Source organism: Mustela erminea, chromosome 3 (genome assembly GCF_009829155.1).
Source record: "Mustela erminea isolate mMusErm1 chromosome 3, mMusErm1.Pri, whole genome shotgun sequence".
NCBI classification, from domain to species: domain Eukaryota; kingdom Metazoa; phylum Chordata; class Mammalia; order Carnivora; family Mustelidae; genus Mustela; species Mustela erminea.
In genome coordinates this window covers 61,148,307-61,161,105 of record NC_045616.1, presented here as the reverse complement: position 1 = coordinate 61,161,105, position 12,799 = coordinate 61,148,307, and the positions used below count along the sequence as shown (strand labels likewise).

The 12,799-nt window shown below is 36.1% G+C and overlaps 1 protein-coding gene across 6 annotated transcripts in view; it reads right to left on the bottom strand.

The window, feature by feature from the left end:
- Positions 1 to 12,799, bottom strand: part of AP3B1 (adaptor related protein complex 3 subunit beta 1) — a 348,922-nt gene that overhangs the window by 251,128 nt on the left and 84,995 nt on the right. The window contains exon 1 of one of the 6 annotated variants that reach the window (XM_032334866.1): positions 4,554 to 4,579. The exons of the other annotated variants lie outside the window; for them this stretch is intronic. Within the exon in view, the coding sequence (XP_032190757.1) occupies positions 4,554 to 4,564 (11 nt within the window). The 5' untranslated portion in view covers positions 4,565 to 4,579. Of the gene's footprint in view, positions 1 to 4,553; positions 4,580 to 12,799 lie in introns of those variants that run through there. 6 annotated transcript variants of the gene reach the window in all.

Sequence of the window (12,799 nt, the reverse complement as noted above, 5' to 3'; positions counted from 1 at the left end):
AATTAAATATATATTTTCATCTACTCTACAAATATTGGAAGTGCTACATTGTAATGAAGCCCATCAATCATACAAAAATATAAAACTGTACCCCAGTTCTGGGTAAAATATCTATGTGAACATAGGCATAAAGATTCTCCCATCTAAAAATCTCCTCTGCATTAATCATCAAAAAGAAAAAAGAAAAATTCTTGAATTACCACTAAAATATTTTCATAAGCCAAAAAGTAAGAATTTTCTTTTCTCAAGAAAGAACACTCATCAAGAAAGGCTCACTCAAACCATCCCTTTTTAATCCCTACCTCCCCTCCGTCCAAAAAAAAAAAAAATAGGGGTGCCTGGGTGGCTCAGTGGGTTAAAGTCTCTGCCTTTGGCTCAGGTCATGTCCTGGGATCGAGCCCTGCATCGGGCTCTCTGCTCGGCGGGGAGCCTGCTTTCTCCTCTCTCTCTCTGACTGCCTCTGTGCCTACTTGTGATCTCTGTCTGTCGGGTAAACGAATAAAATCTTTAAAAAAAAAAAAAAAAAAAAGAACTTGAACATGAGGGCAAACACCCAGGGATACTCCCTAATCAAAGAATTATGTAAAGCCAATTTTAACACTTGAATGAGAAGACAAGGTGATGAACCAGAGTAGTTAGTTAGTAGTAAGGATGAAAATGTAGGATAGATGCAAGAACTACCTACAAGTTGAAATCAGTGTGATGCAGTGACGGTGAAGAATGAGATTGGGGCACTCAGTAAGGATATTCTGTGTTTCCAATTTGGACTGACCATGCAGATGACAATGCTACCATGTAAGATAAAATAGACACTTCCTATTTCCCAAAACTAATTGCTATATAAACATCCTTAAAAGTGCAGAACAAAAACTATCACTACCTTACACAGAAAAACTGAAAAAAAGAAAAAGAAAAACGTAAGAACACTTTTTTTAAGATTTTATTTGAGAGAGACAGACAGACAGACCACAAGCTGGGGGAATGGAAGGCAGAGGGAGAGGGAGAAGCAGGCTCCCCACTGAACAAAGAGCCAAACACTAGGCAGAGGCACAGGCAGACACTTAACCTGACTGAGCCATCCAGGCACCCCCTAATCCACAACAAATTATTTTGCTCACAACTGATCTGCTCCTATCCTAAGTGAAACTTCTCCCAGAATATTCTCCCAACATATTCCCCCTAGCTAAAGAAAATCTGTAATTTGCAATCTCTAATCATTTTTCCTTCAACACGAAAGGACAGATTTTTAAAAGTTATATAGGTAGGCGAAGAGTTCTCACACTTGACACCAAAAGTACAGTCCATAAAAGGGAACACCAATAAACTGGATCTCATCAAAATTTAAAACTCTTTCTCACCATTAAGAGGAAGAAAAAGAATAGAGACTGGCAAAACTATCTGCAACCATATTGCACATAATGCACATAATCGATAAAGGACTAATATCCAGACTATATTTCAAATTTCAAAATTCAACAGTTAACAAAAAAAAGTTTCAATTAGAAAAGGGACAAAGACATTGCTATGGATTGAACTATGTTTCCTTAACCCCAAAGGTGACTTTACTAGGGCCTTTAAAGAGATCAGTAAGGTTAAATAAGGTCATAGGGGTAGACCTCTAATCCAGTAAAAATGGTGTTGTCCTAAGAAGAGAGAGAGAGACATCACTGGTGCACACCCACAAAGAAAAGGCCATGTGAGAACAGAGAAAGGAGACAATCAAATGTAAGCCAAGCAGAGACCTCAAGAGTAATCAAACCAGGAATTCCAGTATCCTGGGAGAACTGTGAGAAACTGTGAGAAGTAAATCTCTGTTGTTCAAACTACACAGTCTATATTTTGTTAAGACAGCCATAACAAACCAATAGATTTTGGTACCCAGAAATGTAATGCTGCTATAACAAACCTAAAAATGTGCAAGTGGCTTTGGAATTAAGTAATGGATAGAGGCTGGAACAGTTTGGAGGTGCATATTTAAGACAAAAAAACCAAAAAACAAAAAAGCCTAGATTGCCTTAAAGAGAGTGTTAGTAGGAATATGGATGTTAAAGGTGATTATGACGAGATCTCAGATGGAAATGAGGAGCATGTTATTAGAAACTGAAAGAAAGGCAATCCTTGTTATAAAGTGGAAGGAACTTGTCTCCTAATTTTCTTCTAGTGTTGTATGGAAAGTGGAAGTTAAAAGTGATGAACTTGGATATTTAGCAGACAAGATTTCTAAGCAAAGTAGTAAAGGCACAGCCTGGTTTCTCCTTGTTTCTTATGATAAAAGTGAGAAAGATAAACTGAAGGAAATGTTAAGCAAAAAAAGAACTAGAACTTGAAGATTTGGAAAATTTTCAGCCTATCTATATTGCAAAATATAAGAACTCATCATCGGACCTTTTTCAAAAGTGTGGCTAGAAAATTATTTCACCAAGATTACATGGGTACCAACTCATGAATATAAGCAGGTGACAGAGCAGAAGCCAGAGAGAGAGATGGGATTATACCACAGAGACACTGCCAGCTTGGAGTAAAAGGGAGAAAAGAAACAAAATGAGGGAAGTCTGTCGGACTTCAGGATTCTACATGACAGGACAGCATGAGGACGCAGAGAGATGTCAGCCAATGGTACACCAAGGAGACAGGCCTGAGAAGAAACCAAACCTGCCTTCAGTCTGATGGTAGACATTTAGCCTCTAGAACAGTGAGAAATAAATTTCTGTTAATCAAGCCACCCGTTTCGTGGCATTCTCTGATGGCAGCCTTGGCAAACTAATACAGACATCAACAATTCACTAAAGGAGGTACACACTGCGAAAGGCATATGAAAAGATAATTGCATTACCTATTAGGGAAATACAAATTAAAACGACAGCAAGATATAACTACATATATATCAGAATGGCTCTCATCTAAAATTTTTTAAAAATGGGGCACCTGGGTGGCTCACAGTTGGTTAAGCACCAACTCTTAATTTCAACTCAGGTCATGATCTCAGGATCATGAGATTGAGCCCCGCACTGTGCTCTTCGCTGGGTATGCAGCCTACTTAAGATTCTCTCTCCCTCTCCTTCTGCCCCTCTACCCACTCTTACATGCTCTCTCTCGAAAGAAAAAAAAAAAAAAAACGATTAAGTTAAATTTAAAAACAGTAACAACACCTAATGATAGAACAGAGAGGAACTGGATCACTCATTTACTGCTGGTAGGAACTTAAAGGGTTACAGCCACTCTGGCAGTTTGGACAACCAAGTAATTTCACTGTTGGGTATTTATCTCTGGGAAATGGAAACTGATACACAAAAACCTGCACACAGGAATTCATAGCTGCTTTCATCCCTATTAGCCAAAATGGAAACCCAGATGTCCATCAACAGATGAATGGTTCAGCATGGAATACCACTCATCAGGTTAAACTATTTATTGATACATAAGACAACTCTGATTAATCTCCACAGAAATATGCTGAGTGAGAAAAGTTAATTCTAAAAGGCTAAATACTGTATTATTCTACTTATATAATAATTGTGAAATAACAAAATAATAAATTATAGAAAAAAATAAATACAAATTATAGAAGCAGAGAAAGGTCAGTGGCTTCTGCACATTAAGATCAAAAAAGGGAAAGGCGGTTATAAAAGGGAGATGGAACAGTTATGCATCTTTACTGATGTGATGATGATACATGACACAAAACAGAAGAGAGGACACACACACAAGTAAGTACAAGTAAAGTCTTAAGTTCAATCTAAAAAACCAATTATATAACGATTAATGGTTCATTTATAAGAAGACAAAGAAGCCAATCAAAAATGAATGGTTAAAAAAAAAAAATGGTCAAGTGGTGCCTGGCTGGCTCAGTGGAACATGTGGCTCTTGATCTCAGTTATAAGTTCAAGCCCCACCTTGGCTGAAGGGATTACTAAAAAATAAAACCTTAAAAAAAAAAAATGGTTAAAATATGTCAAGACATTTCACAAAAGATAGGAATACCAGTAAGCATATTAAAACCCGCTTAAGATTATTAACTATCAGGAAAATCCATATTAAATGAGATATCATTAACACCCAATGGAGGAACTGAAATTAAGAGACTGACAATAACAAATGTTGCCAAGGCTCTAGAGAAATGAGAATTCACACATATTGTTGGTGGGACTGTAAGAACAACAAAAACACACACATACACACACACTCTCTTTGGAAAACTGGGTGATTCTCACAAATTTAAACATAAGCCTATCATGTGACCCAGTCGATTCCATTTCTCAGAGAAATAAAAACATATTTCCACATAACAACTTACATGAACATTCATAGCAGCTTTATTAGTAATAGTAAAAAACTGGAAGAAATATAAATATTCATTGGTAAAATGTGACTTAGCCAAACACTGGAATACTACCCAGCTATGAAAACTAATTACTGATAGATGCAACACAGTGGATGAATTCTTAAAATCATTATTCTGAGTGAAAGAAGTCAGACACAAAACAGCATGATTTAATTCATTTAAACTTACAGAAAAGGCAAACTAATCGAGACTGAAAGCAGGTAAGTCATACCCCAGGGCCATGGAGTAGAGGAAGAAATGGAGAGCCAAGGAACGTAAGAAAACTTTATTTCATAAGATGGTGGAAATGTTCTGTATCTTCTTCACTGTGGTGGTGACTTCACTGGTACAGATACCGGTCAAAACATCTAATTACCACCTTTGGGTGGATAATTTATTATATGCAAATCATGCCTCTGTAAAGCTAATAGTAAAAACATTCATAATGTTTTATTCAGGTGTGAATAAGATGTTGTGTTCTCCTAAAGAAGACCAAAAGACATAAATCTACTTCTGAGAAAAACATTATGAGGGATCAGATAAGCCACCACTTTACACTCAGAAATCAATTAAGCTTCATTCACGCTTACTCAAGAATTTAAATCACTACATATTGTATTTTAGTATATCAAAGCAAAATCTTCTCAAAGAAACTAAAAGGAAACTAAGACTGTATTATTACAAATTGTAATTAACTACTTACAATAGTTATTCGTTTATAATTAGCAATCCTTCAACTTTTCACAACTGCAGAAAAAGGAAAAAAAACTTATGCCACATGACTACTTCATGAAACAGTTCAATCACCAAAAAGTATGAGAAACCTGGGTGGCTCAGTTGGTTAAGCTGAACTGCCTTCAGCTCAGTTCATGATCCCAGGGTCCTGAGATCGAGTCCCACATCAGCCTCCTTGCTCAGTGGGGAGTCTACTTTTCCCTCTGCCCGCCTCTTAACTTCTTTGTGCTCTCTCTCCTTACCTCTCTGACAAATAAATTAAAATCTTAAAATTAAAAAAAAAAAGTATGAGAAACCCTTGCTTAGGTCTATGAGTAAACCAGAGAATCTTCTTTAACTATACATAGAAATCCTGGACACAAAACTACTAACTAGTGTTTGTACACTTTATGAATTTAAGCCTCATGTACACAGTAAGCACTTACCAAGAATGAATGATCAATCAGATGTTATTACAGGCTAAGTTATATATCTTCCAAAATTCCTATGAAGTCCTAACCCCCAAAATGTGGCTATTTGGAGACAGACCCTTTAAAGTGGTAATTAAGCCAAAATGAGATCAGGATGGATGGACCTTAATCCAACATGACTTGATGTCTTTGTAGGAGATTAAGACACAGACAAAGACAGACAAAGGGATGACCAGGTGAGGACACAGCAAGAAGGTGGCCATCTGCAAGCCAGGGAAAGGGGTCTCAGAAGAAATCAGAACTGCCTATTTTGATCTTAGACTTACAGCCTCCAGAAATTGAGAGGAAATAAGTTTCTTTAAGCCATAGGTTCTGTGTCTTTCTATTATGGCAGCCATACTAAACTAATATGGAAGGTAAATGTTACAAATGGTCATTACATAAAAACATAAATAAACAAATAAATACTAAGTACATTTTTTTCCAAAGAGTAGAGGCAATGAAATTTATTATGAAAAAAAAAAATTACTCTTCTTTTCGAAGCAGCTCATAAAATTAAATACAATGGTGACAACTAATGGGACACAAAAATAGTTAAATAATTAAAACAGTGACTTTTCTCTAAACTTACAGTTAGAAAATACACAAGTAGTAGAGAAAGCAACACATAAAAACTGTATCTGAGGATATACAACTACCAAATAATAAAATACCATAAATGTTCACTGGATTACATTTAGAATCCCTTCTTAAAACTTGTCACTCTTCTATACTGCAAAGGTAACTGAAAGGAATATTAAAAATAATATGCCTGGGTGGCTCAGTCAGTTAAACATCTGCCTTTGGCTCAGTTCATGATCCCAGGGTTCTAGAATCGAGTCCCACTTTGGGCTCCTTGCTCAGCGGGGAGCCTGTTTCTCCCTACGCCTACTGCTCTCCCTGCTTGTGCTGTCTCTCTCTGACAAATAAATAAATTCTTAAAAAAAAAAAAATGAGTTTGCCTCAATTAGAGAAGTAGACATAGAATATATTAAAAAAAAAAAAAATGGAAGGGTGCCTGGGTGGCTCAGTGGGTTAAAGCCTCTGCCTTCAGCTCAGGTCATGATCCCAGGGTCCTAGGATAAAGCCCTGTATCAGGCTCTCTGCTCGCTGGGGAGCCTGCTTCCTCCTCTCTCTCTGCCTGCCTCTCTGCCTACTTGTGATCTCTCTCTGTCAAGTAAATAAATAAAATCTTTTTTTTTATAAAGATTTTATTTATTTATCAGAGAGAGAGAGGGGGAGAGAGCGAGCACAGGCAGACAGAATGGCAGGCAGAGGCAGAGGGAGAAGCAGGCTCCCTGCTGAGCAAGGAGCCCGATGTGGGACTCGATCCCAGGACGCTGGGATCATGACTTGAGCCGAAGGCAGCTGCTTAACCAAATGAGCCACCCAGGCGTCCCATAAATAAAATCTTAAAAAAAAAAAAAAAAATGGAACCACACGAGAGGTTTTTTTTTCCCTTATCTACCTTGTTATTTTCTTTCTACTTTTTATTTTTGTCTTTGACTTAATGACCATGTATACTTCCATAAATGAAAAATTTAAACCCTTCCTGAAAAAATCTTACAAATCTTAGTGGGGTAAGAAAGAAAAAAAAAAAACTGAAATAATTAGATAGGGGAAAAAAAGACTATGTGATGACACATACACATATCAAAAGTAAAAGAAAGTTCATTTGCTCATGTCTGCCCCCTTACACTTTTCCCAAGAGCTCTCCAACATTCTTCTCCACCAGTGTTAGAGAAGTGAGCAATGAAGAATAACAAAGCACCAATTTTTAGGACAACCCAACCTCTCCAATCCTAGGAGTAACTTTATTCAGGGCCTAATGGAAACTTGGTTTACTCCTTTTAAGCTTGAGATACCAGAGTCCCCTTCCCAACCACTTTTAGGTACTGACACACACTCTCAAATTAAAAGTAAGAAAACAAGATCCCAATATTAAAGCCAAAGGTTTTGCAGATCATGTTTAATGTAGTCTTCAACAAACATAAGTATCTTTTGTTTTAACACAGGCCGTTAGTAAGTTTGAGGTTCAGAGAAGATACTAGAAATACCCCAGGCACTGCTTCAACCTGATGTAATATTCAACTTCACACAGGTATATCATGAAAACTATTGAAAATTCTGACATAAATTACATTATTTCTTCTCCAATTCCTCTTTGTCACCAGTTACTGTTACTGTCAACAGTAAAGGCTTGGGAGACTAAAAACAAATACCTCAGGGACACCTAGGTAGCTCAGTCGGTTAAGCCACTGCCTTCGGCTCAGGCCATAATCCCAGGGTTCTGGGATCCCACAGCGGCTCCTTGCTCAGTGGGGAGCCTGCTTCTCTCTCTCCCTCTGCCTGCCTTTGCTCTCTCTCTCTCTCTCTCTCTCTCTCTGCCTGTCTCTATTTGTCTGTATGACAAATAAATAAATAATCTTTTTTTAAAAAACACACACCTCAAAAAAAAAAAAAAACAAAATAAAACACATCTCATTTACCCTCAAAATAAGTACACTTGTATAGGGTCATTTTAGGTCTACCTTCTTCCTTATCTGGATTCAAATATGGCCTATTAACATATATCAGTTAGTTCATTAATCTTAGAAATTGAGAAATTCCTTCTGCTAAACATTAAGAGAGTTGATTCAAATAATGCTGAATTGGCAATACTTTCACTGACAGGTGAAAAACAATACTTGTTTGAATTATTATTTTTTTAAATTTACCTGCTTTTTTATTTACCTACTGACCAGCAGCTTCCCAGCTTTGAGTACTAGGATACCAGCTTTATTTTTACATAAGTGACATCTTGTGGTAATAAGTGGTATAACTTTTCCTTTCATTTTCAAAATATATCTTTTTATAGTTTAAAGGAAAATATGTAACTGGAATTAGAGAAAATCTTACTATTACCAGAAAGACACTCTCATCAGCACCAGTAAAAAAATCACCTATAATCAAAAAGCAAAATGTTACCAGTTATACATAAGAACTTAAGAGGTAGGAGAGCTTTAACATTGTATAAATTAACTCTTTTCTTAAAAAACAAAACAAAACAAAAAAAAAATCTATAATCCAGGGGCACCTAGCCAGCTCAGTCAGAAGAGCATGCAACTCTTGATTTCAAGGTCATAAGTTCAAGACCCATATTGGGTATAGAAAGTGCTAAAAAAATAAATAAATAAAATGTCTATAATCCATATTTCATTTAAATCTTTCACTCCTTTTAAAAACAATGTGAATTAAGGGAATGATTAAGACTATACAGCCTTATACACTGTATCGGTGATACTCAAAGTGTGATCCAAGAAAGTTCAGTCCAAGAACCATCACTAATCCACAAATTCTTTTTACTAATCCATGAGGAGACATGTACAGAAACTGAAAGCAAGCAAAGCTCAAAGTGTGATCCAAGAAAGTTCAGTCCAAGAACCATCACTAATCCACAAATTCTTTTTACTAATCCATGAGGAGACATGTACAGAAACTGAAAGCAAGCAAAGCTAGAAACCTGACAATAATTCAACACTATTTTTTTGAATCTAATAAAAAAAAATGGGGGCTTGCATTTTGCATGCTTTCTTTCATTCCATTTTTCCAGTAATTTATTTCTTAATGTATTTTACAGAAGATCCATGATGGACTAGAAATTTGAAAGAAAAAAATAATAATGATTTAATCAGTTTGCAAGCACTGCAATATACACAATCTCCTTCTTTTCCCTCAAAACATTCACCAAAATTTGTGTACCATAAAAAGCAACACCTGAAATTTAAACCCAGGAATGATGGGAGTAGGGAAAGTAACATGGAATAGCAATTTCTAGTTGGAGGTATGTCCCCCAAACGACATATCAAATCTTTGAAAGGAAGGTGGACCTTTTCAAGCCCTGTCAAAAAATTTTAAAATTCTAAAACATAGGTAACTCTGCATGCTTTATGAACCACTTAAATGAAAAATGTTTCTACTTAAGTGTTACACTGTACAAATAGATATGTTAAAAAAAAAAAAACAGCTGGGAACAAGAATCAGAATTTACTTTTTTCTAGTGCTAAGTAGCCAAAGGGAATGGCCTTCATGATACATTTATGTGCACAATATAAAAACTTATTAGTAACTTACAGTTCAGTTATGACCTATACTTTCCTTGGATGACCCTCAAAACACTGTATAGTTTTGGGGACAAAGTACTGACTTAATAATACAAGAGTAAATAAAACAAAAACTCCCAACTACCTAATCATCCATCTACTAACCCCCTAAAAAAAGAACACAAATTATCCACGTAAATATACACTTTTCCTTCTATATTGTTCACAAAACTAAAAAAGGAACAGTGTACAATTGCCATCACCACTTCTTCAACCTTGGGTAATTTTTTTCTCTCTTACTCCTCCATTAGAATTTCTCTCACAAAGGTACAACTTCCTAATTTAAAAATTCCAGGCAAAAATTCCATGAATACTTTTAAATTATTCCTCTACATTTGATATAATTAACCACTACTCCTCCATCTTAAATTCCCTCCCCTCTCAGATTCTGTAACTCTACTCTCACCTGGCTACCACTTACATTTGTGCCACCCCAGTAAACAAAAATGATCAAAATCCTCACCCTTGTAGAGTTTTCATCCTAACAACTAAAAGAGACAAAACAACAAACATAATAAATAAATTTTAAATCATGAGGTGATATGAGGGAAAAATAGAGCAGAGGGAAGAGAATGCAGTAGGAAATGGAGAAGGCAATTTTAAAGAGGGTGGTCAGAGTAAGCTAAATAAAGAGACATCTGAACAAAGATTTCCAAGTAAAGCAGTCAGCCATGCAGACACTGGGAGTGAGGAATATGGAGGAAGAGCACTCTAGGCAAAAGAGACAATGAAAGGGGAGTAAATAATATGTTTACTCCAAATGAAAAAAGGAACCATTGGAGGGCTTTGACTAAAGGAGAGCCATGATCTGATGATGTATGTGACAGAATCATTCTGGCTGCTATGTTTATAATACACCGCAGGGATTTCCACATCTGCCCATGGGTCTATAAGAAACTAAACCTGCCACAGAAAATAAGTATAAAAGCTGGAAGAAATAAGTAACTTTCTGAATGCACTAAAGAGCAACCAACCAATGCAGTCAAGACTTAAGGGGCCAAAATCCTGCAAAGAAGAGAAGCAGACAACAAAGTGAGCTCTGTATTTACACCAGTTTTTTCCTTGAATATATTTCCCAAACCGCCATTTGAGAGACTAGAACTCAACAAGAAATGGCAGTTTTAACAGACTGAGGAGACAAATGCTGAAGTTCACAGGTAATAAAGGAAATGGAACTTGAAGGGCAAAATTACAGAAGAGAGAACCAGTGAAAAGGTACACAAAAATCCCTTTAAGTACTCATCTACATTTTCACAGGGCATGATTCCAGAATATCCAGCAGAAAACAGTTCAGAAGTTAAATATCTGTGCAGGGATTTCAGCAACTATGCACTGCTATGTAGAGGAGTTGGAATTCAAGTCTCTGGCAAGTACAGAGGTATGGTACGTATCCCAGCCTTTCAATTAAGATTTTAAGAATTTTTCCAAAGTAATGAAAGACATAAGCCCACATATTTTAAAACCTGAAGAAAACAGAATACACACACATGCAAAGAAAACTACTCTAGGCATAGTGTGGTCAAGCTGATGCAAATCAAAGAAGTGAGAAAAATCTTAAGAGTATGCAGAGAAAAAAAAAGACATTTCCTTAAGAAAAAGGTCAGCAGAACTTTTCTGTAAAGGACCAGATGATAATTTTTTTAAAGATTTATTTACAGAGAAAAATCAATAAAACTTAAGGTTAGTATGTACTTTGAATAGGTTGTAATAAAGACAATGAGATCACTATAAAGTACTTATTACCACGTCTAGCAAGTTCATTAATTCAATATCCACATGCCCCAGAAACTGTTCAAAATACTGGGATCCCTGACTTCTTGGAACTTACATTCTAAGTTTGAACACAGGATGGGTGGGAGTAGGAGGAATGACAGAAATGATAGAAGGAAAGAGGAGGGAGGGAAGGAAAAATGAAGGAAAACAACAAAAGTGGACAGAAAGACCATATAGCAGTACTAAAAATAATTAAAATAGGGTAATGAAATAAAGTAAGACTGGGTGACCATAAAAGTCCTCTCTGGGTAGGTTCATTTAAGCTGAGGTCTCAAATGAGGAGAAGTCAACCAAAGGAATTCTGCAGATACTATGGCAAAAACAAACCTGGATATATGAGGATCCAACAGAAGGTCTACAAAGGATTTATAAATGAAGACTATGGTTGTTTTCTCAAGCACACTTAACACCGTACAGGCCCATAAAAGGCACACAATAAATATTAGTTCAAAGAATAAATGAATATTTGCTACATACTAACATGTTCATTAGAAACAGAAAACTCCAAGCTTTCCCTGGATTCTCAAAAGGCTCCATGACCCAATAAAGGTTAAAAACTAGGATTACATTTTCTAGGTATACATCCCATGCATACAAGTTTTAAAAACCACGACGCCATAGTTCACAGCAAGTCTCCATGTTTGCCAAACCTTTTATCAATGACGTCAGCTACTTGCTTTCTTGGAAGGCAGCACAAAGTAAGTTCTACTTTCGCTCAGGATATCAGGATGACTTCCAGAATATGACAACTCATCCTTAAAGTTTTCAAGACAATCTCACAGAGCACTGAGCCAGCTGAGCTTGTATGTGCTGAGACAAAAAAAATTGACTGGCACAAGGAAAAGTTTCACTGTTGAAGAGCAATATAAACCAAAAATGCCACTTTCTATAAAAGATAAAAGACTAGGGGAGTCTCAGAAGCAAGAAAAGAAAAATATAAACAGAAAGTTTTAAAACTTTTACACCAAAAAAATGCCATAAACTAAGTCAAAAATGAGTAATTTTCTTAAATTATATAGAAGCCTTAACTAATCAATTAAGAGCTGACCAACAGGGAAATGGATAAAAGACACTTAAAAATATTTACTGAAAGAATAAACCAATAAATATGAGGAAAAAGACTTAATACACTCATAATCATGAAGACTCCATGTAATAACATTTTGCACTATAAGACTGGCAAATGTTATGAAATTGGATGGTACCCAATATTGGCAAAGGTGCAAGGGAAACAGACTTCACTGGTGGTGGAGGGAGAAAACTGGTGCAACCCATCTGGAAGGTAATTTAGCAATATCTATCATAATTTAAAATGCAGTAAACTTTGACCTACAACTCTATTTCTAGAAATTTTTACTACAAATAGATAAATTCTCACA